Source organism: Heliangelus exortis, chromosome 12 (assembly GCF_036169615.1).
Source record: "Heliangelus exortis chromosome 12, bHelExo1.hap1, whole genome shotgun sequence".
In the NCBI taxonomy this organism is placed as follows: domain Eukaryota; kingdom Metazoa; phylum Chordata; class Aves; order Apodiformes; family Trochilidae; genus Heliangelus; species Heliangelus exortis.
In genome coordinates this window covers 4234177-4256844 of record NC_092433.1, presented here as the reverse complement: position 1 = coordinate 4256844, position 22668 = coordinate 4234177, and the positions used below count along the sequence as shown (strand labels likewise).

Genomic DNA, 22668 nt, shown 5'->3' with positions numbered 1-22668 from the left:
AGTGGCTGCCAGGGTCTCACTAACCCAAAGCACAACTGGCTTTTCAGGTAAAGGAGACAGTCTGTAAGCTTGTGTCCCCAGGACTCCCTGCAGCCTAGGAGTGTGGTGTGACTGTCATCACACCACCATCTCCCCAGTATTCTTCAGAATTCATGTAACTGAGGAAAGAGCTTCATCCCTTCCCCAACTTGGACCCCACAAGTGACTTGGGCTGGGACAGATGTTCAAGGGAGAGGGAGCCAGGGAAGGACTTGTCATCCTGCCTAGCAAGCAGGGAACTGTGTTATCACCTCTCCCCTTCCCTCCAGGAAGAACTGTCTGGTTAGGGCATCAAATTCATGACATTTGCCCTTTCCAGGGAGCAGGATTCTGGGGTTGAGCAGAATCCACCCAGTTCACAGTCCAGAAAGGCCACTGATTGATGACCTTGTGCTATGCTCTTGGCAGGGTCACACCTGGGGCTGTGAGGATGGTGCGGCAGCATGGGAAGCGGGATATAATTAGATATATTTGTGTATATCTTTGAGTCCTTGAGAGAAGAAGCTGAAATACTGGCTGCAGGGCTGAGCAGCTCAACCAGATGGGGCTCTGCTCTCTGCAAAGCCAGAGACTATCATGGTTTTGAAACAAGATGTGAAAACAAGCAGGATGTGCAGCACAGACAGAAGAGACCCACCTCCTACAGCACCCTACAGGGCATGGTGGTCAGGCACAATACCTACAAATGATATGGGGAGGGAGCAAAAGCTGAGCTGCAGAGGGTATGGGAACAAGCCCATTTGTAGGACTCAGTACAAGCAGGCACAGGCACACAGAAACAACCAGGTTCAGCCACATCACTCCCCCAGTGTTGTCCCACTGACTAACTGGTTACCATAAAGACAAGATATGCTTCATCTGACAATCAGCATCACCTAAGTTCCTGCAGGATTTGTCCCACCTTTGTGCCACAGGTCTGGGCAGCCAGGGAGCTCTGCACATTTTAATGCTTTCTTCAGACAGGCCCAGAGCAAAGTAGCTTTAATGAATTCCTTTCCACCCATCACTGTGGAAAGGATGGGTGCACCTCAGCACAGCCTTTCGCATGTTTTACTCGCAACCTCCAAGAGTGGCTGTCCTGTCACAGACTGCCAGAACCCTGTCTCAGAGAGGGAGGTGCATGTGTCCTGTAGGTACAGCACCTCATGGCCACCTCTCAGAGCTTTCTTGCATGGCAGGAAGGAGTCTGGCACCCAGCAGCAGCACTGGGATGGTGCTGCAGCAGGACCATGTGGCTCTTTGGCTTCTGCCTTCTCCATGCACACCCACCTAACCTTGCTTGGGTTTCCACACACCCAAATGGCCCCTGCAACACCTCCCATGGCATTGACAATATCAGCACCCAAAGCCATGCCCCACACAGTGACTCTGTGCTTTGGAAATCAAAAGCCACTCACCCCTGAACATCAGTATCCACAAGCAGCCGGACCAGTATGCCCGTCACAGCCACAAGGATTGGGTAATGGTCCACACTCTCCAGCCCTACAGAAGCAAAAGAGAAAGATAGAGCCACTGACTCCACAGGGCAGGGCTGGGGTGGTGAAGTTGTCCAGGAGGCAGCCACCATGGTTTGGGCTCTCTGGTGGTCCCCATCAGAGGGATGTCCCCTGTTAATGCAAACCCCAGACTCAGGTGCTGCCCTTGTGATGGAGCACCCCTGCCTCTTCCAGACCTCAAGAGGAAAAGGTGGTCTGTCTCCTCCTAAGGAGGCAGGAAAATACAGCTGCTGCACAGGAACTACAGGATGCCAATGACACAGCACCTGGAGCTGGTCTCTGCTAACAGGTCCAGCTCAGCCACCTGCAATCACTTCTAGAAGAGGCTCATGTTTCTGAGAACAGCTTCCCCCAGCAATTCAGTGCACTCTTCACTCGATGCAGAGGGCAGCACTCAAGCCTGCAACCTCACCTGCAATCTGTTTAGGGCTTTGAGCCTTTCAAACACATCTCTCCTAAGCTGTGGCAGATCAATCTCTGGCAAGACACCTCCCTGCCCAAGCACAGCATGACTGCCACTTCCACTATGGCCAGCCAGACCCAAGCACCAGCCTCCTGAGGACAGAGATCCTGGATGGAACCAGAGTTGCTGGGCAGAGAGAGGCTAAGGCTCTAGGTAGAGCACCCACATTCATGTCCACCTGGAAGGTTTACTTGTATTTTGAAGACAGCACTTTCGTGGCAGTCTGTGGGACCAGAGTGGCTTCCCAGCCAGGGACAAGGCAGCCTGAGGTCTGATCCCACACACCTCACTACAAGCCATCCCTTACTTCCCAAGGAAATGCCTCCAGCATGTTCTCAACGTAGAAGGACTGAACATTTACTGCATGGACTCACCAGGCAGACGGAGGTTGACCACTCTGTCAAACAGGTTCCTTTCAGCTGTCACACGGTTCAGCACCTGGTTCAAGAGCTGTGCAGGGAAAAGGAGAGAAGGTTTGTATTTTCTCAGTGGGCCTTCCTGTGACCAGGATGCAAAGAGTATCCTTGGAGTTCAGGCTTGGTGCCTGGGAGCTGGTGGATACAGAGAGGGAGACTCACAGCTTGGCCCTGGGCACAGAAGAAGGTAGCACCACAACACAGTTGGTTGCATCAGACCCAAACCTCCCAGGGAAGTCAGCCTGAAGTCAAGACACCTGAATCTCAGCATCTTCCACCTAAATCTGTCACCTACAGCTTTTGTTTTGTAGGCTGTTCACCTACAAAAGCCAAGCTATTCCTGTGGATCAAAGCCCTTGGCAAGTAGAAGCTACGGTCCTGGGGACAACCACAGTCTGTGAAGAGCAAGCTGGAAGCTGTGGGCAGAAGCAGTGTCAGTGGGGTGACACACAGTCCAGGTCCTGCCCTGCCTGGAGCTGGCAGAAAGATGGATCCACCAGCCCTGAAGCATGGGATGAGAGCAGAGAGCAATCTGCTTCTCTGCTTGACAGAACATCATCACCACAGGCAGAGATTTCTGCCCATGACAGTAAAGAAAGATTCAGCTGCAGACACCCAAAGCCCCACTGTCCAGGCAAGACATAACTACTGCAAGCTGAGCACCATCTCTCAGATGCATCATCCCTCTTCTGCTGCCTTCATAGATGATGAGCAGAGCACTGCACCCCTGTCTAGGGATGGGACATGGATTATAGCAGCACCAGGGCACAAGGGGGATGCTGCAGTACCCTGCTCTCTGCTGCTCATTCCTCAGCTTGCCTAAACCACCTGCCAAGGGCCCCTCACTTTTATATAATCACAGACTGTTCTGGATTGGAAGGGACCTTAAAGATCATCTAGTTCCAATCTCCCTGCGTGGGCAGGGACACCTCCTGCTACACCAGGTTGCTTCCTCCCAGCAGAGGTAGAAATCAGCTGTGGCCAGACTGGCTGCAAAGGAGGGGAGCAGCTGACAATTTAGGAAGCACCACTTGTTCTGCAGCAGCTGGGTTTGCTGTAGTACTAGGGCACTTGCAGCGGGAGCCCCCACTTCACTGCATGTCTGGAGAGAGGGCAGAGGGGCCCTTGTGTCCCTTCAGAGGGGCTTCCTCACACCTTTCTGATGGATGATACCTGGGCAAGCCTCCGAAGGAGCAGCTCTGACGACGGGCGATTCCAGTCGAGGAAGATCTCTGGCGCCAGCGTGACGGTCATTTCCAGCACCCTGAGCAGGCTCACTGAGAGGTCAAAGCAGGTGGCACACACCTTCAGCTGCCGGCTGTCCACAAAGTTCCTCTCCAAGCGCTCTGCTGCCTGCTGGATCTGCCAAGCAACAGACACATTAACAAGGCGTCCCTTCCCAAAAGGAAGGGCAAGACCCCCGGCTCAGCTCCCACCCACACCAGGGAATTACTACATGCCCAGCCCCAGGAGCTGTGTATTGAACCTCAGTGCTATGTATTGAACCTCACCCATGCAGTGCAGGACCTGCAGCCCTGGGTGGGACACTCACCTCCTGAATCATGCCGATGAACTCGGAGAAGGCCCAGTTCAGCTGGTTGAGGACACTGTTGAGGAAGCTGGGGGCCAGGTCGCGGTCGCCACGGAGCAGGTCTGCCATGTGCCGCTGCAGCAAGGTGGAGGGACACGGCTCTGGAACCAGAGAGCAACAGCTTCAGTGGCCTGGTTCTGGAGTGGCTGTGGGAGCCCTGTCCTGAGCTTAGTAGATGATGGCTTGTGTCAGCAGAGCTGGCAGAGCCCCAGGAGCTGGGGTGCCAGGGCCATTCTGAGCAGGGACCTCCCCTGCCAGGCCTCCGAGTGCTTCTCTGCAACACCAGCCTGGGTTAGCCAGGGCAGAGCCCTGCCTGCTTGCTGCTGTCAGGGTGCACAGGAGGGCTGCCCTGCAGCTCAGCATCCCTCCTGCTCAGCTCTGCAGAGGCCCACGGTCAGCTCAGCATTAACTGCTGCTGATACCAACATGGCAGCAGCTGTCCAGAGCCAGCACAGCCACCCTTGGCCTCATGTGGCCCTGCATGTGTCCAGGGTATGTGGTAAATCCCACATCCAAGAGGCTTCTGCATAGACCTGGGGCTGGCTTGGTAGGATCAGGCAGAGCTGAGAGTGCTCCTCAGCCATGTTCAGCCCAAGCACAGACACGTCCCCATGGTACATGGCATCTCACTGCTGAGCTTGTTCACAGATGGAGTCAGACCCAGCAGCTGGGGAACAGAACACAGTCAGGGCTGCTGGGGCACCTGTCCCCATAGATGGGCAGGGAAAGGAAGGGGACACAAACAGGATGGATGTTTCTCACCAGCTGTCAGTGAGAGGCTCACAAATGCATTCAACACTAAGAGGGAAGGATACAAGAGTTCAAACCACAGGGCTTGGAGAAAGAAACCTGAGCAGATTTAACAAATATAGGGACTTCCCTCCAATCTAACTACTTACCCCCCAGCTACTAGAAGCTGTAAGTAAGTAAGAGGAGGTGGAAACTCTGGCAGCACCAGCACAGTGGTGCCCAGAGGAACAAGCTGTGTTGTGACTGCAGAAGCTCTGTGGGGTGGCAACCTGCTTGGAAGGCCAGCACAGGAACAGGAGAAGCTTGGAGACCTCCAGCACATCCCCATGGATCAAGAAGCAAGGTATAACTACAGGCAGATTTCTAGCTAGGATGAGTAAATCAAGAGAGGAGTGTCAGGAGATCATCTGCTCAGATGGGAAGAGGATAAATTATTCTGTAGATACCCACTAGCCAATGCAAAGCTTCTGTTGTTACAGAGGACATGCTCACATCTCAAACTGCATAATCACTCTGGGCAGACCAGTGCCCCAGCTTTGGTCCTGCCTAAAAGGACATCTTTGGAGGGATTTCATCATAACAAACATCTTTGACGTCCTACTCCCACCAGCAAGTACATTCCCAGCCCTAGGCTACACAAGGCTCAGGGACTGTCCAAGCCAGATGTCCTTTTTATGTATTTAGTGGTCCTCAGTGAATTCCTCACCATGTCCCCTGAAACTGTAAACCTTTAACATGGAACATGTTCTGGAGAAAGATTTCACAGCTCAGTCGTGTGCAGTGGGAGGATTTCAGATCTGAGCTTGGCTCCTACTTGCTTTATTTGATGATATATCTTCCCTGCAATCCCCTCCTCCTGGTGGGAGAGACAGTGAGTTGATGTTTTCCAGCCACTTCCTCCAGCTAGCCTACGTTTCAGACCTTTACAATAGTCTTTCAAATGGGAGCAGCTCTGGCCTGTGCAGTTTCTCATACAGAAACTGTTATGTCTTTGTTCCCTTCACCATTCCTCCCAGAGACTTGCTGGTTCTCCCAGATTTTCTCTGGAGAGATGGAATGGGAAGCGTACGCAGCATCCAAACCACAAGCACATGGTAGATTTGCACAAAGGCACAATGGGGTTTGGTTTTGTTCTCTGTTCCTTTCCTCATATTTCTGCTCTGTAATTTGTTCCATTGACTGGCCATCAAGCTGTTATTTCCCAAAAGATGACAATAGGATGACAGTTCAAAGATAGCCCTTTTGCAAGTACTATAGTACAAGATTGCCAGGAACTTGATGGTCACAAATCACAAATGGAAAAGCCCAGGAGTCAACACTGGAGCCCACCTCATTATCTTCTCTATCAGTGATGGATGACGGGGCACAGCACACCCTTACCAAATCTGCAGATAACACTTTGTTCAATGCATTTGAGGCACCCTGGAAAACCTGAGGACTGGGAAAAAAACAAACGTATTCCACAAGGATAAAATTCTGCATCTGGGGAAGAATGACCCCAACTGTCAGTCCTGGCTGGGAAACAACACTCTGGGCACCATCCAATAATGGGGTTTTGTAGGATCCTGGCTTGAAGAGGGGCAGGTGAGGGCTCTTGCTACAACTAAGAGTTGAGTAATAGTAGGAGGATGTGCTCAGCAGGCTGAGGAAAAGTGCCACTGTTTTGCTTGGCCCTGGGGAGGTCACATCTGATATACCAATGGCTCTTCTCTCAGCACATGCACAGACAGGTCCCAGGGAGCTCACCCTGCAATCTTGTTTCTAAGGGTTATGCTCAGCTCACAGCCCCACTGATCTTTAAGCTCCTTTTCCCTTCACATACACCATTCTACAGCTGGTGATGCTGAATTCCATCTGTGTTCTCTCCCAATCTTCCAGAACCGGAAGGCCCTTCCACAAGGGTGAGATTTTGTATTATTTTTTCCCCAGACTTTCAATGTGAAAAAAGTGGGTTTTTTTTGCTAAAACTGCTGACGAACTAGCTCCCTTCCAGCCTTTGAGTACCAAAGCAGTTCAAGGCAAGGATCACCACTCCTCATGGATGAGCTCTGCACGTTGTCCTGTTGGTCTGTCGCCAAAGCCTCTTTTACAAACATTTCAAGTCAAGATGACTTGACTTTGACTCAAGCCAAAGACTTCTTCATTTGAAGGCTCTTATGCTTGTAATAACTTGTTTTATCCTGATTTTTAGCCAATGACTATTTCCTCATGGTCTTTTTCCAATAAGTGGTGTGAATTTGCTCCAAACCTCCAATTCTAGGTTCTTAAATGCTTTCCCTGCTGCTGGCAAAGACCGTGCCAGTCTATAAAAGCATTAAAAAGTAGTTCTTCTTGTCAAACTTCTCCACAGTTATGTAGCAATTTTTTAAGGTTTTAAGCTAACATCAGGAAACAGGGAAGTTCTTTGGCTTTTGTTGCTCCTAAGCAGATTCCAAATCCAGAGATGCTCTGATCACTGCTCCTCCCTGAAAGTGACATAAGGAACCAGCCTTGGATTACAGCAAGAACAGCTATACCCCTTGCATGAGTTCCCAGATCAGGTTCTCCATGGGGCAGTCATTAGTGGTATCTAAAAACCTAACGCTGGTGCCATGTTCATCTTCATTTGCAAGATGTTCACACCTTTGTGGAAGCATTTCCACCCACCCCTTTCCACCCCAGTTACTGCTGCCCTCCTGGCTAGTGACACAGCCCTTACACGTGCCATTTCATACAGAGACATCACTTCACAGGGAGTCTGTGGATACTCAGGAAGTCACTTTTCTGATCTTGGCAAGGGTGTGTCATTAGCATTTCTAAAACTTGTAATTCCTTAATACAAAACCCACTCAATCTTGGCTAAAGGCTTCATTATGGCAGATAAAGATCAGTCATTGGAACAGAAATTGGTGGTTTCCAAGGCCAGAAATTATGACCTCAATACATTTAATGTGGGCAATACAGCATGGCCCCAAGTGGCTATAAATACATCTGATGCTTCCACAACAGAAACTTCCCCACAAAAACATAGGCAAAATAGTCAGAGGAAAAAAAAAAATCCAGGTGGGAGGAAAATAGTGAATGAAAACATAGGGTTCTTTAAGATTATCAGGCAGCCAGAAAGCCCCAGCACTACAGCAAGCAGTTGGGTTACAAGATTCACTGAGACCAGGATAAAGCAAAGACACCTTAAAATGTAAAAGGTAAAGGGAACACAATCAAATATAGACAGAGGTTGATGAAAAAACAGGGAAAAGGAGCAACAGGAGAAGATATAACAGAAACATCCATGACTAACCATGCTACATGCAAAGTTTCAACTACAGGGAAAAATTCTGGCAGAACTATTAAAAAAAGAAGTGATGGGAGAAAGTCCAATAGAAGCAGAGGCCTGATAATAGACAGAGTTAAAAATTAATAAAGCAGACAAAGTGGAAGCCTTCAATAAGTGCTCCTGCTAGATAATTGTGAAGAAGCAGGGTCATGTACTTTCATCACAGGAAGATAATTATGTACTTTATAGTTTGCTAATGAACCAAGATTTATAATGGGGCTACTTGTGAGACTTTTTGGTCAGCAGCCCAAGAGGGGCTCTGGATGCTGCAGCTTTCACAGAAGAGCTGGGTGCAGGGGATGAGAACTTGAGGTGGTTGAGTGCAAGGCATGAGGACCCCCCAGAGCAAAGCACTGGCAAACAGGCTAATGCAAGTTTTGGCTCTGTGACCAGCAGATTACAGAGGTTTTCTAGACAGCATGAAACTGGCAGCTCTGGAGATGCTAAAAACATGGGAAGAGTAAACACAGGGGCTCACAGAGGAACAAAATCCCTTTCCTGAATAAGACACAGAGGTTGCACTTTCTTTTCACCATAAAAAAGAACCAAGAATTGAGTTTACCTTAGTACACAAGCACTTTTGAAGAATAAAATGTTGTAATGCATAGGGTTTAACTCAACAGAGAAAGGTGCAGCAGCAGCAGTGGAAGACAGAAGATGAGGTTAGGTACATTCCCATCAGGAAAAAGTGATGGATTTATTTCTGAGGGTGAGGAATCACCATCAGAGGGGCTTGGACAGTTCAACTGCCACCAGACGATGCTTTTGATGTTGTAAGATAGAGACAGAGTCTTTCTCTTCTTGAAAGACCTCTTTAGCTTAGACAATTTGCTGGACTTGGGAAGGGGACACAGGTGAATTCTCTGGCCCATACTACACAACAGCTCAGCTAAATGATTTCATGGTCCCCCCATCCACCCACTCTCCACCGCTTGATGGATGAGTGGGCAGAAGGCCTGGAGCAGAGAAGCTGCAACCTGAAGCCACCCTACAGCTGAGGGTAAAACAGGCTGGGCCTGGCACAGGGCTACTGCTGCTGCTGAACTTGCTGCACCCACCTCACCTACCAGCCACCATCAAAGCAAAACAAGTTCCTACAGCAGCCACTGAAGAGAACTGAGCCCCCACCTCTGCACAGAGCCCCATCTGCTCTCAGGAGCCAAACTGGAGGCAGAGCCCTCCCCCCATCCCAAGAGAACCCTGGCAGCCATCCTATTGCTCAGGACAAAAGGCAGTGTAGGAGATCCTGGGGTCCGTGGATCCATGGACATTGCAAGGCAACACCAGCATTTCTTCCCCACCTGTGTGGAGTCCTCCAAGCAAGAGATTGGGACAAGGCTGGAGCAGCAAAGAGGCACTGCCCAAGCTCCCTTCAGACTGGCCTGCAGAGGCAGACCCAGACAAACATGGATTTCTTTCAGCTCAGCAGTTTGTTCTGTGGTCCCTGCCAACACTCAAACTGCAACAAGGTGAGGGCTGATGTGTGGGAAGGCAGGGGGGTCATCTTCTCCTTCCCTGGGCAGCATTTCAAGGACACCTCTGAGTCCCATGTCCCTCTTCAATTAAATCAGCATTCATTATTGATTTGGTTGTGCCTCAAAATAGCAATCCCAGGAGCAAGTCCCCAGTAGCCAGCCCAGCCTGCTCTGGGCTCAGACTGTGTGGAGCCATCCAGACATGGATGGAGAGAGGCCTCAGAAGCTGAGGAACTCTGGTCCAGCTCCCTGGCATTGAGGGAGTATGGTCACTGCCCCTCAAGTGTTTGTGTGTGCAGTAGAGGGGTGAGGGGACAGGTACAAGGTCCCTTCCTGCATATGTTCCATCATCTTCCAGGAGAAAGAGGGCTGTGGCAGGGCACTGACCCCAAAGGCAACACTGGCAAAAGAGGAGCAAGAGCAGGTCTGAGATGCAGCTTCACAGACTGCCATGTGGGCACCAGTCCCCCAGCACCTCCCAGGGGGTAACTGGGGAAAGCCATCACTGTGGGCAGCCCCCTGCTACCCAGAGAAGGGTCTCTGAGGCAGAGGAGGGGAAGGAGGGAGCTCTCTAAAGCTACTTCACCAGACAGGAGAGGGTAACACAACAAACTTACTCTGGAAACTAGCAACAGAGAGATCTCCTGGGCACCCACAGGCAGGAGAGAGAGAAAGAGAACAAAAGTGCTGTTAAAACAGACAGGGAGCCCTCCCCACTGGGCAGGGGTCAGCACACACCTCCACATGCTGCCTCCCCACCTCAGGCTGCAGCAGGCTCTGACCCCAACCCTGGGGAGGGGGTCTGGCACCTCCAGGAGGAAGGTCTCGCACAAAGCAGAGAGTGGTCACAAATGTAACAGGACAAGCCCAGACTCTGCAAGGGTGAAGCTGGGAGATGTTCTTCAGCTCATGAAAGGTACCTTCTCAGACACAACAGAGCTGAGGAACCCCTCAGTTCAGTGGCAGTGCTGAGACCCAAACTGCTGGGCCAAAGGCAGGACAGGCTCTGAGATGCCTGATTAAAAGACTCCTTGCTTGCAAAGCTGTTCAGTGCCCTGCCTCCTCAGGCACCCACTCCCTCTCACAGGGTACCCACTGCCTGGCACACTCACCAATTCCTCCCCACAGCAGCTGCTTGCTGCAGACATCAGAGAGCCTTCTCCCAGGCTTACATTTTGGATGATCCAGCACACAAGAGTCACCAGCCAGTGCAGAGAGACTGGGGACGTCCAGGAAAGGTAATTATGGTTGCAAAGGTAAGGCCTGGATATTTGGCCAGGATCTTCCTACTCCAGCAGCCATCTCACCAGCTGGCCTGGCCCACAGTAGAGATGGCTACTAGGAAAGAGGCTGGTCCTCCCTCACCACCCATCATAACCTTGAGTGCCAACCCTTGGGCCCCACTCACTCTGCAGGCTGGGGAGGCTGGCATCCTCAGGCTTGGTTTTCAGCAGGTGTGGGAGCCGGGTGTATCTGTAACCAAAGCCACAGCCCTGGCAAAAGAGGTAAGGAAAGATCTCAGCTGGGTTTTGCTGCTACTGGAAAGCGAAATGCTCATTGTCCACCTAGTCCCAGATGGTGAGGAGGACAGGGATACAGAAAGCTCACCCGCCACAGCCTGACGAGGATCCAGTTGGTCTGTGCCCAGGGACGCTGCTCATAGGGAGCCAGGAGGTTCTTCATCATGGAGATCCGCCTGCCAGACAGGGACACAGGTCAGCCACAGAGGCACTGGGGACAGAAGATTAAATAGGACCCACAGAGCTGGGACAGAGCAAAGCCACTGGTATAACGGTGAAGGGAGGCTCCCCAGACCAACCCCCACCAACCAACCCTTGGCCCACCTGCTCCCCCACCCTGCCTTGCCACCATCCCAGCTCCTTGGGAACACTTACTGCTCTTCAGGGATCCTCTCCACAGCACGCAGTGAGTGGGGGTAGCAGACATAGCTGGCTAATGCCTGCATGAGGGAGTCCCGGATATCTGTGGAGGAATGGGATGGGGCTAGGCCAGGACCCAAGGCACACAGCATGCCAGGAACACCCCAAACCAGCCCTCACTTACAGAGGTTTGCTGTCCAGCTGACATGGAGAGTGTGCCTATGCTTGGACAGCTAAGAAACACCCCCAGACTTGACATGCAAGTAGCTGGAACATGAGTCCTGCTCTCACAAGGGTATCCCAGGTCACATATCTAACCCTGAAGTGGGCAGATGACACCAGACAAGGGCAGTGCCCAGCCCTCCCTCTGTACATGGAGGCATAAAGCACTCAGCAGATTCAGCAAATATATCCCAACAGAAGTCTGGTGAGCCACAGCCTTTGGGACAGCTTAGATGTGCAACACACCACACCAAAGCAGCTTTACCCGTGCCCACAATCCTCGAGTCAGCAAAGTGCTTGGCCAGGATGGCAGCAAGGCGCATCAGGGTCTCCTCATAGCCTGCAAAAAAGGAGGGAGCAGAGGTCATGCCACAGGCCTGATTGGCAGCCCTCTGGCCCCAGTATTTCTGTGGGCACAGCACAGGCCATGGGATTCATTCCTGCTTGCAGTTTTGTCCGGCTGTCTAAACAGACAGCTGGGAAAGCACATTTATCTCCAACAGAGCTGCTTGCCTCAGTCTGCAGTCTAAACCAGCTACCCAGATAAAGATGGAACCGTGCAACTGAGTCAGATGGCAAGGGAGAGATGTCTTGTGCAGAAGAGGCTGAGCAACACAAACACCCTCCATCTACGCAGAAAAGCCACGTCCAACCTTCAGAAATCTGCTTAATTCTGCTGCTCCCTGCCCAGCAGGCACAGCTCCCACCTAATGGATGTGAACACTTCAGCTCTGTCTTATTGGTGGGAACAGAAGCTCTTGTTGCCTTTGCAGGCTCTGGAAAGCACAGAACAATTTGCTAAGAGCTTTCACTTAGTCAGGAAAAGCACAGAATGTGCAAAGAGGGAATGCACCTGAACACAGATGCTTGGCATCAAGTAGGTGGTCATCTCCGTAGGAACATACTGATATCCCAGAGGGATTCACAAGCATTCTCAATTCCAGTACTCGTGGCACATCTCCTCCCACCCAGAAACCAGCACACACATTGCTGAGGCAATCACAGATTCCAGCATCCAGGCCCATCCCTGATGCCTCCATGGAAACAAATTCCATAGCTGCCCATGATTTTCACTTCAGGCACAGGACAGGCTCCCTGCCTGAGCACAGCAATGGCCACAGCTCACCAGCAGATACCTACTGGAGGAACTGCCCTGAGCACCTGCCCCTCAGCACATGGCATGGTGTAGCACATCACAACAGGGAGAGAACACAGAAGGGACGATACCCAACTACCACTTCACCATAAGGTTATGGCTTTATTTGGACCTGATCAGGCCAGAATTAGCAAGGTCTCCCCATCCCTTTACCTGGAAGTTCCTCCATGCTGTTTACAGGGCTGAAGTAGTTCTTGAGTGCACTGTAGCTGTTCATAGCCACACTGAGGTAGAACTCTGGCATGAAGGCAAACAGGGAGCCTGTTCTGTCGCCGTGCTCGATGGTGCGGATGCACACTCGCAGCAGCCAATATATATCCTGCATCTTCTCCTGCCCAGAGAGAGCACAACCATCCCTGTTCAGCTTTGTCCTGCTTCTTTTTTTGAGAAACACAACAGACAGCGCCATGCTTAGACCTCAGTGGTCTGAAATGTTCCTCAAACTCCTGCTCTCAGCTCATTAACTACATCCATGCCATTGGGTCCTTTCATAGAGCCACAGACACATCAGGTGGAAGGAGCAATCAGAGATGTCTACATCAACATCAAGCCCAGAGCAAGACCATCACCAACGTGTCATCAGAGCAACTATGGCTCTGTCTCACTGAGCCTTGAAGCCCTACAAGAACTATTACTTTGCTCACTCAGGCCTGATCTCAAAAAAGGCATGATGGTTTTTATTCCAAGTACACTGGTTGAAGGAAGGCAGACACTAGCATAAACCCAGCATAAATCTTCTGAGAAGAGAGCTGGTCCTTTGTAGGAATTAAATGGGAACAGGCCAACTCACATCGCTGCAATAGGCAGCCACAGCCTTCTGGATTCAGTGCCAGCCATTCAACCAGACTTACTGTTCCTGTTCCTCTTGCTTCTCTAAGCAGAACTCAGGGGGTCCTAAATTAAAACCAGGAAATTTAAGGACATCTACAATAACTTTAAGCTACAAAAATCTGTACCAACAGAGCCATATAAAGAGGAAATATTACTGCATATCCTGCAATGCCAAGAAATATCATAAGCAACAGCAATTTGCATAAAACCAGAAGATGGTTACATTTCTAATTAAAAAATTTTAAATCAGAGGTGGAGATAAGTAATTTAATTTGCTTACTGGATTTTCTAAAGTATGTAGCTACCATCTTTAGGAGATTAACATGGGTTTGTTCTGTAAAGGAGACTGAACTAGTGTAAATCAACTAAACTGACTGAAAGTCACCTTTATCTTGACACCAACACACACCTCAGCTCAACTGTTGCTTTCAGGGTAAAAAGCAATTGTGCAGACATGTAAAGAAAGCTGTGTTTGGTTTTATTAAAACCTGATAACCTCAAAACATCATCTCAGGTATTGCCAAGCTTGAAGAGAGCCTACACCAATAGGATACACAGATGTAATTACCCACAGTGTGATGGATAAATAGAGTGTTGTAATAAAATAAGCTGAAATGGTCTTCCCACAGGGATGCTTTGAAGGCAGGATTATTTACTGCAAAACTAAGAGTGTTTCTAAGCTGTAGTGCTCCCTTTCATCTAACCTTGAATCCCTCAGCTCAGAATAAACTGGTGACTTGATTTCCCTGAGGAAGGAGAACCCTCTCCTGTGTTCTGACACCTCAGCACAGAGAAGGACTTCACCTCCAGACAGAGCCAGTCTTTGTCTCTCCATCAGCACCAGCAGTGCCTGCAACACTCATACAGATGTGTCCCTCCATTGCACACAAGTCCCAGGGACACAGACGTCCTGAGCAGATGTCACCAGTGGGAAACTGTAGACACCTGTGACAGCCATGAGACAGAGCCCTGGAGGGACCAGCAGTATGGACAAGATTCTCCATACAGCCACAGTCCTCTCCAGAGCAGCTTGCTTGAATCCTAGGGACATTTCAGAGCTCAAGCCAGTGAGTGGTCTGCTCTCCCTGCTGCCAGGCAGGAGCACAGCCTGGGGGGAGAAGGCTGTAACCTTCACTTCCAGGTGCTGCTTATTCATCCAGCAAGGTGACACTCATCCAGCAAGGTGACACTCATCCAGAAAAGTGATCCCGCACTCCTGACAGGAGGCAGGTACCTGTGGTTCACATGACAATCTAGAGATGGGAATAGTATTTCCCCATGGGGGGATGGCAAAGGTCCCTGCAGCCCACTGGTAATGCCTCTAAGGCTTTCAGGAGCAGACCAGGAAGAGAGGTTTTTATTTTCTGGCAAGCCAGGGCTATGCTAATGCAGCTGGAGAGCTACTGCAGAACAGCCCTGTGCCTTTCAGCCCTGCTTGGCATGAGCACAGAGCACAGGAGTCAGGCTCAGCCACTGCAGCTCTGCCAGATGCACTCACAGGAACCACCACTCTCCCCCTCTCTGCATCCTAGGACACAGGCAGAGACCCTGCTGCCACCTGGAAAATGGTGAACACAGGAAAAAGGTACAACCTGTGCATTCAGTCATCGTGCTGATAAATGCAGAATGCACTCTTTTATGTGTGGGAACCTCCTGAAGAAGGGGAGACACCTGAAGAAAATATTTCAGGAAGAGCAGCAGTAGCTCAACCCCCTTGTGATGCACAGCACAACTCAAGAAAATGGCTCCCAGTAGCCTCTGTGCTCCAAAAGAGTCCCAAGAACTGAATCTCCCTTTGACCTGCACCCTCCTGTCCATGGTGCAGAGGCCTGATGCCCCAAGAGAAAGATGCCCTACAGAACAGATTGGGCTGTGTACTAACAAACACTATGGCACCAAGGCTGGGACAGGATGAGGGACAGGAAGGAGTCTGTGATGCCCATGAAGGGAACAGCAAGACCCACAGATCACCAGCATTGCTCCAGCACGGGGGAAAATGACCCTTGTGACATGTGAGCTGAGCAGCACAGAGAGGCCCATTATGCTCCTACCTACCTTTGAATAAATGGTGACATTTATCCAGGCCAGACGTCGGCTTAGGTGATTGAGCTTCTCAGAGAAGACCTTTTGGCTCTTCAGCAGTTCCTCGTGAATGTCTCTTCTCTGAAAAGAGAGCAGAGATGTGAGGGCAGATGTCACTGCCATTTATAGCATCCTTTTTCAGAGCTGGACAAACAGTGCAAAAGCAAACACCACCTTGGGGCTAGCTAGGGAGTACTGGTAGGAAGGAAAGGGATCAGCAGCTTTTCTGCAGAGGGAGTGGGAATCAGCAGGCGCTGGTCCAGCATGGGCAGCAGCTTTAGGGTCAGCTACTGTCAGATACTTTTTCAATGCATCATCAGATACACTCAGCTTCCAGCAGCTGGAATAGGACAGATGTGCCTCAGCCCAGCACTGGAGGGTCCCCACCCCAGGAGACTGGCTCCAAGGTGTCTGCAGCACATGGAGGTTTGCAAGATGTCCCAGCTTGTCTGGGAGAAGCCAAAGCTGTTGCTTCAGTCCCCCATTCCTTGAGGCAGTGGTACAATGGGTTGGCACAGTATGAAAGGCAGCTGCTAGCTCCAGGCATGGGTTCCTAGCCCAGTCAAAACACTGGCTGCTCCAAGGCTAGAAATCACCCACTGAGGTTTGTCCTTTCTGCCAGCTATTGAGACTCTACCAGAAAAGGAAGACAGGAGTCCAGAGAACTTACCCTCTTTGGGCAGCGGCTGATTTTCTCCTCTGTGTCTTTCAGTGCCATGGCATATTCATTCACATCATCTGACACACCAACCATCTGAAAACCAAGCAGATTCCAACCATAAGTGAGGATATTTTTTTCCCTAGACACATAAGCATGCAACCAGATCCCTCCTAATGGTTGGGAAGAGAAGGAAAGGGCACACACAGTCACTAAACAAGCAGAAAACAGAGCCACTGTAGAAGCATGGTGGCTGCGGGGATGGATTCCTGCACAGCACCCACCACTTACCTTCCCAAGCTGCTGGTGGACACTGAGGTTGTACATCATCACTATCCCATCCAGGATTTCCAGGAGGGAGTTCTCTGTGATGGGCTGGTCTGGCTCCTCTGGGGGTCTGCCCAGTAAAAGACCTTCATTTCCATGGCTGCCTTCAACTGCAATGCACCATCAAGACAGGAGAGAAGCTCTCAGCAAAAGCATTTTGGCACCTCTGCTTCTGCTTGCACCTCTCTGAAGCCAAAGCCCTGCCATGCCTCTGGAATCCAGCACTCCTTCCCAGACCATGTGACTTGCTAGATGCACAAACACACCACCATCATCTCCCTGCCTGCACCAGCTTGACATGCCAGATCTGTTGAAGAAGACCCAGGCCATGCAAATCACAGAATCATTTGGAAGGTTGGAAGAGACCCTAAAGACCATCTAGTTCCAATCCCCTTGCATAGGCAGGTGTAGCAGGAGATGAACTTCGAAGCGATGATAAGCTCTGAGTGAGGACAGGATCAGTAGGGGACTGGCCTCCAACCAGCACAGCTGCCGACCTGGTTCAGAGTGAGCCCTTTGCCAGTCTCAGGCCCCACCTTTTATTGGCCCTTGATTTTTGAGCATGCGCACTTGGGCCAGCCCTAACTGGGCACAGGTGAGGCTGAGCACCGGCTGAGCTCATTACTCGGCAGGTCCTGCCACCTGCTGCCTACAGGCAGGGACACCTACCACTAGACCAGATTGCTCCAAGCCCCATCCATCCTGGTCTTTAGCACTTCAAGGGATGGGGCAGCCACAGCTTCTCCGGGCAACCTGTTCCAGTGTCTCACCACCCTTACATTAAAGAATTTCTTCCTAAGTCTGCTCCTGCAAACCTCATATCCTGTAGTCAATGGGTGTTCAGGGCAAACGTGGCTACAACTGCCTCTGAACTTCCTTGTGAAGTCTTGCTCCACTTGCAGGAACCAAGGCAGCACTTCCTTAAATGCAGAGAGTGACAGCATCACCAGTGTCATGTTCAGGATGACTAAGTGGTTAACTGTGGACTTGTGGGTGTCAGCACACCCTAAGAAGCAAGGAGCAATGCTGGCAGTTAGTAAATGCACTCCTCTTGGGAGTACTGGGGGCTGGAAGGTACCATTCTCCCAGAAATCACCTGTGCCACGCTAGCACACAGCAGCAGTACTCACTGTCCTCCTCTGTCCGCTGCTCCACGCTTAACGTGCGCACTTTGATCTTCTCCAGGGCACCAAGAGGCCTCCTTGGGTTCATCAGGCTGACGGCTGCCGTGCTGAGGAACCGGTTGGCACGGCCCAGGGTGGGAGAGCTGAGCCAACCAGGTCTGGCCAGGGCTCCTCCAATGGCCAGGGCAGCAGAAGGACGCTGAGACTGAAAGGAAACCAAGGGAGAAACAATTCTAATTGTCTGGCTGCCCACTGTTCTTCCCTTGTACCTGCAAGGATGTTGTAGAGATGCACAGTGGTCACTACAAGGTGAGCAGATACCCTTCCTACCATGGCTGGGCCAGCAACACGTTAGCAAATGGATATTCCTTCCTCTCAGGGCGTGTGTCAGGTACAACCATAAGATTTGCACAGCAAGACACTGTTCTGTTTGTCCTGCACGTTCCCAAATGCAAGCATCAAGAGCAACCACAGAGGGGAAGGGGCACAGGGGGTAGCAAGAAAGTGAAGAAAAATTTGCTGTTCCAGCTTGGTGCTTCCAGGACCTTGCTGCTCTCCCATGACCCTCATGCAAGTGCAGCTATTTATCTGGTTGCCCACAGAGTCCTGACCCACACACTCCCTTCCTCTAAAGTAAAGCTTTTCTAGCCAGTGGCTGAGCTTGCTGTCCCCACAGGTGGATACATGGCTCACCTGTGCTGCTGATGTTGCTGATTCTTCATCTTCATCAAGATCATCCATAGTCACAGCCTGCAGCTCTGCAGGGTCAATCAGGACATTGGCTTTTGCAGCTAGGTCATCTGCAGAGAGCATACCAAAGCAGCTGTGAAGACAGGAATCACCCCTCACCTCCCATAGGACAGCCCATGGCTCATCCTCTTTCCTGCTTCTCAGCAGCCAAGAAGCAGACAGCTAAGTTGGATGCTGCAGCAGAGCAAGCTCACCTGCCCCCCCAGCCTCCTTAGGTGGAACAGGTTTGCCCTTGCTAAGGCAGCAGACACTGAGCAATGATGAGTGCTGCTCACTCAGGGCCTGTTCTGTTTGTGGTCCTACCAGTAACAAACAGAGTAACTAATGAACCAGGAGACAACTGCCAGAGACAAACTGGACTAGCACAGGAAAGGAGTCTCAGGGCCTAAGACCATTTGTTAAGTCTTCAGTTCCTCAATACTGTCCTGGGAGACATCCCCAGGTCACTAAGACTGAGACTCAGTCTAGAAATTGTTCTCAGTCCAGAGGAAGGCCATGCTGACAGCTACACTGTACAAAGCCTGGAATATGTGTCCTCTAGACCATAGCCCCATCTTTAAAGCTGGTCAGGAAGACCTTGGTGAGAGACCAGAGGAGATTACATGGTTCTCGAGTTAAGCAACCTAATTTTGAACAGTCAAGGATCAACTTGAGACCAGGAAAATGGTCCTAAACTTGCAAACACAGTGGGAAAGGAGAGATATGAGCCAAAGGCAATGTTTTATCAGTCAGAAACTAGAGAAAAACCAAGTTTGGTTTCCTAACCCTTCCAAAAGGGAGGCTTTGTAAGCTTGGTGCCAGAGTAGTGTGCGACAGAGAAACACACTTGGCTGCAGCACATCCACAAGGCAGCTAATGCTTGCCCAAAGTGGTATAGCAAGCAAATTCTGCACATCCTTCAAACCCAGCAGAGCCAGGCTGATGGTCAGGGTTTTGACAGCTTCCAGCCCTCATCTGTGCTGTAGGAAGAGCACCACACCAGAGGGTATTTCCAGGCTACCCCCTCCTTCCACCAGCCAGAGGCCCCATTCAGGGACATAATGAATAAACTGTTAACTTAAAGGACATTCTATCCAAGAGGGATGGTGTCTTCTTCAGCAGAACTTGCACCTTATTGAAATTCACCTCTCCTTGAATTTAATGACAATTCATTACCCACAGCTCCCACCCTGGGATGTCTCTTGGGTGAACTCCAGGACCTGGATGCAGTTATTGGAAATGAGAGCACTCACCTTTCAGAGTCTTCTTAAGATGAGACAGGAGACCTCCAAGTCTCTGAAGGTCAAAATAATCCACCTTCCCATTATAGAAGAGCTGAGGAGGGACATATGCCTCTGAAGAAGAGAAGGAGATTTGTTTGAGTCCCACACACAGGACCCGACCAGATGTGTAAGCTCTCCTAAGACAGACTTCAGAGTCTGTCACTGAGTGGCAACTTTTTTCATCATTAAAGCACGAGCCATTAAGGCAGAGGTGATTTTCACAACAAACCAAGCATTAGATCCACACAGAAACAAGAGCAACATCCTACAGACTCATTATCACCACTGGACTCTGGTCCAGAGCATCCCATGGGAACTAGCAAACAGCAGAGGTGCCCCTTTGCAAGCCTCAGGTCTGGACATTCACTGGAATAGATCTCCACACAGGAACTTCCAGGGTGACTGGGAACTACAGACACACTGACAAAAGGCTCAAGTATCCATGAGAAACAACATTTCCAGCCTCCTGGACAGCACTTCCAGGGAGCAAACCTTGTCTGAACCCCACAAATACCTCCAAAGCTTCTCCCCCAGGCCTTACCTTCACTGCTCAGGGCAGCTGGAGTCCTCACTTTGTGGCCATCCCAGAAGAAACGCAGGGCAGCAATCAGGCGGTGCAGGAAGCACACCATGTACTCAGGTGGGCACAACACAGTCAAGTTCTAGGGCAGGAATGAGAGTTCAGCCAGGGCAGGTGAAAAAGTGCAGCTTATTCCCAGTGGCCACATTGGGCAGGCAGAAATTCTGTGTTTTCAGCCCTGCTATCATCTTTAGCTTCCAGCACTGGGAGAGAGCGCCAGTTTCCACCTCTAAAAAGTCATGGGTGCTGAAACGAGATCCACCTGACAAACAGGATGGGTACCACATGCTCCACCTTGAAAGATGGGGCTGCTCATGAACACAGAGATGCAGGTGAAGGGTCTCCTGAAACAGCAGATGGCTACCTTCCAAACCTGCAGACCAACAGCCTAACCCAGGGCCAGAAGAAGAGTACCCACCCAGGCATTAAAGAGGATGCCAAAATCAGCTGGCCAGTTGTGCCAGAGCACTACATCCACTACAACTGAGAGGTTTTAGTAGGACGTTCAGCTCCCACCCAAGGCTATTCCCAAATACCACTTTCCCATGAATCACTACACAGGATTTGGATAAGCTACTTGGTTTCTAGCCTCAGATCTTCTCCCTCCTCCCCTCTCCTCACCATCTAGACCTCATTGATCAGTTGCTGTGAGGAGCCTGGCCAAAAGGCCAGAGCTCCCAGCCTGAAGGTGCCAGAGAGCTCTCAGGGTGAGGCTTGGAGGAAGGCTGGCCCTCTGACTTACCCCTCTGTTGCTAGCATTCTCCTGAAGAAACTTGCGGAATTTGTTGAGGAAGATGTATCTGGAGGCTTCCCCCTGGCAGGAGGAAAAGCAGATGTTAAACCTATACCTACAACTCCTGTGATGTGGAGATACTGGAGCAAAAGATCTACAGAGCGCTTACCCCTCCTCTGTCTTTATTGTTCAGCAGCAGCTTCAGAATCTGAACCTGGAGGCCTTCCACCACTAAAATGGAGACACATCTGCCATCAGAAAACAAGCACTGGAGAGCAACTACCCACATTAATCCCACCTGCAGCACCCCTGTCCCCAGCTCCTCAGCTGAGGGGGCCCAAGGAGGACCGGTGACACTGGAATGCTAACCCCATCAGTGTGAGAATTTTCTCATCTGCCATCTAGCAATAAATTCACTGACAGCTGATAAACACTGTCCCTAAAGGGCAACTTCAGTGGCTGTCCCATGGTGGGATGCTGCAGGTCTGTACAGTGGGGTCCCAGCACCCCTCCACCATATATGGGCATGGCTGACCCCCGCCTCTGCAGCATGGCCCATCCTGGCAGGAACACAGCCCGACCTCAGGTGGTGAAAGGGGTCTGGAAGCAGCTTGAGGCTTGGTCCTCTTGGCTGCACAGAAGGTTTGGGATCCTGGCAATTCCTCTCCTTCCCCACAGACCTTCAATGCGCTTCTTCAGCCGCTGGCAGCCTCTTTCGTACGCCCGCCGCCTCAGCCTCTCCTCAGCAGTCTCCTCCTTCACCTCCTTACTCTCCTTGCCCTGGTTGGGGAAAAGACATTGATTAGCAGGAGATCACTGCACAGGGAAAATGTCTTGCCAAATGGAGAACAGAAACTCCCTGAAACCAAGTGACAGCGTGTGACTGCAGCTGACAGCAGCCGGGCCTAAAGAGGCCTTCCCTGGCCTTGGAACACTTAAGGGTAGGAGATCTTCTGAGGACAACTAATTCAACCCATAATTCCTTCAATGCTGTGAGGTTCCTTTCCAAACCTTGTGCCACAGAAAACTGTCCCCCTCCCCTGTCCTGAGCAACACACCCCAAACATCACCTCTAAGGGATAAGAGAGGCAAGATGTCAATGGACAGACTACAGCTCACACAGCTCAGCAGAGCACACCAGTGCTGGAGCAGCTGGAAACATGGGTCATCCGACTCCCTCAGCCAGAAAATGATGGGGACAGGGGGCTATAACATTTCTCCACTCTCTTCAGAGGGTGTGCCCTTACTCACCTCCTTGGTGAAGCGGTTTGGCCACCACGTGGTGGGAATGAGCTCCTGCAAACCAGCCTCCTCCACACGCAGCGGGCTCTTTATGTAGAAGAACACAACTGAACGGAGCACATCAAAGCTGTGGCCAAGTTAAAGCAAGCACAGAAGTTATGCTGGGAGAAGGTACAGAGAATGCTTCCAGAGCTGTAGTGAGAGACCCCTTTCAAAACCACCACTCAAAGCTCTGCAAGACCCAGAGACCTCTTCTCCTGAGCCCCACGTAGTTACCA

General features: G+C 50.8%; 1 protein-coding gene across 1 annotated transcript in view; it reads right to left on the bottom strand.

Moving 5' to 3' along the window:
- Positions 1 to 22668, bottom strand: part of RNF123 (ring finger protein 123) — a 47708-nt gene that overhangs the window by 10336 nt on the left and 14704 nt on the right. The window contains exons 16-35 of the mRNA XM_071755521.1: positions 22400 to 22517; positions 21829 to 21928; positions 21318 to 21379; positions 21158 to 21229; positions 20377 to 20497; positions 19806 to 19907; positions 18517 to 18623; positions 17830 to 18028; positions 16664 to 16809; positions 16385 to 16468; positions 15688 to 15795; positions 12955 to 13132; positions 11911 to 11985; positions 11439 to 11526; positions 11152 to 11239; positions 10952 to 11036; positions 3967 to 4106; positions 3588 to 3776; positions 2373 to 2448; positions 1437 to 1521 (exon numbers count right to left, since the gene is read on the bottom strand). Of these exons, the coding sequence (XP_071611622.1) occupies positions 1437 to 1521; positions 2373 to 2448; positions 3588 to 3776; positions 3967 to 4106; positions 10952 to 11036; positions 11152 to 11239; positions 11439 to 11526; positions 11911 to 11985; positions 12955 to 13132; positions 15688 to 15795; positions 16385 to 16468; positions 16664 to 16809; positions 17830 to 18028; positions 18517 to 18623; positions 19806 to 19907; positions 20377 to 20497; positions 21158 to 21229; positions 21318 to 21379; positions 21829 to 21928; positions 22400 to 22517 (2223 nt within the window). The remainder of the gene's footprint in view (positions 1 to 1436; positions 1522 to 2372; positions 2449 to 3587; positions 3777 to 3966; positions 4107 to 10951; positions 11037 to 11151; positions 11240 to 11438; positions 11527 to 11910; positions 11986 to 12954; positions 13133 to 15687; positions 15796 to 16384; positions 16469 to 16663; positions 16810 to 17829; positions 18029 to 18516; positions 18624 to 19805; positions 19908 to 20376; positions 20498 to 21157; positions 21230 to 21317; positions 21380 to 21828; positions 21929 to 22399; positions 22518 to 22668) is intronic.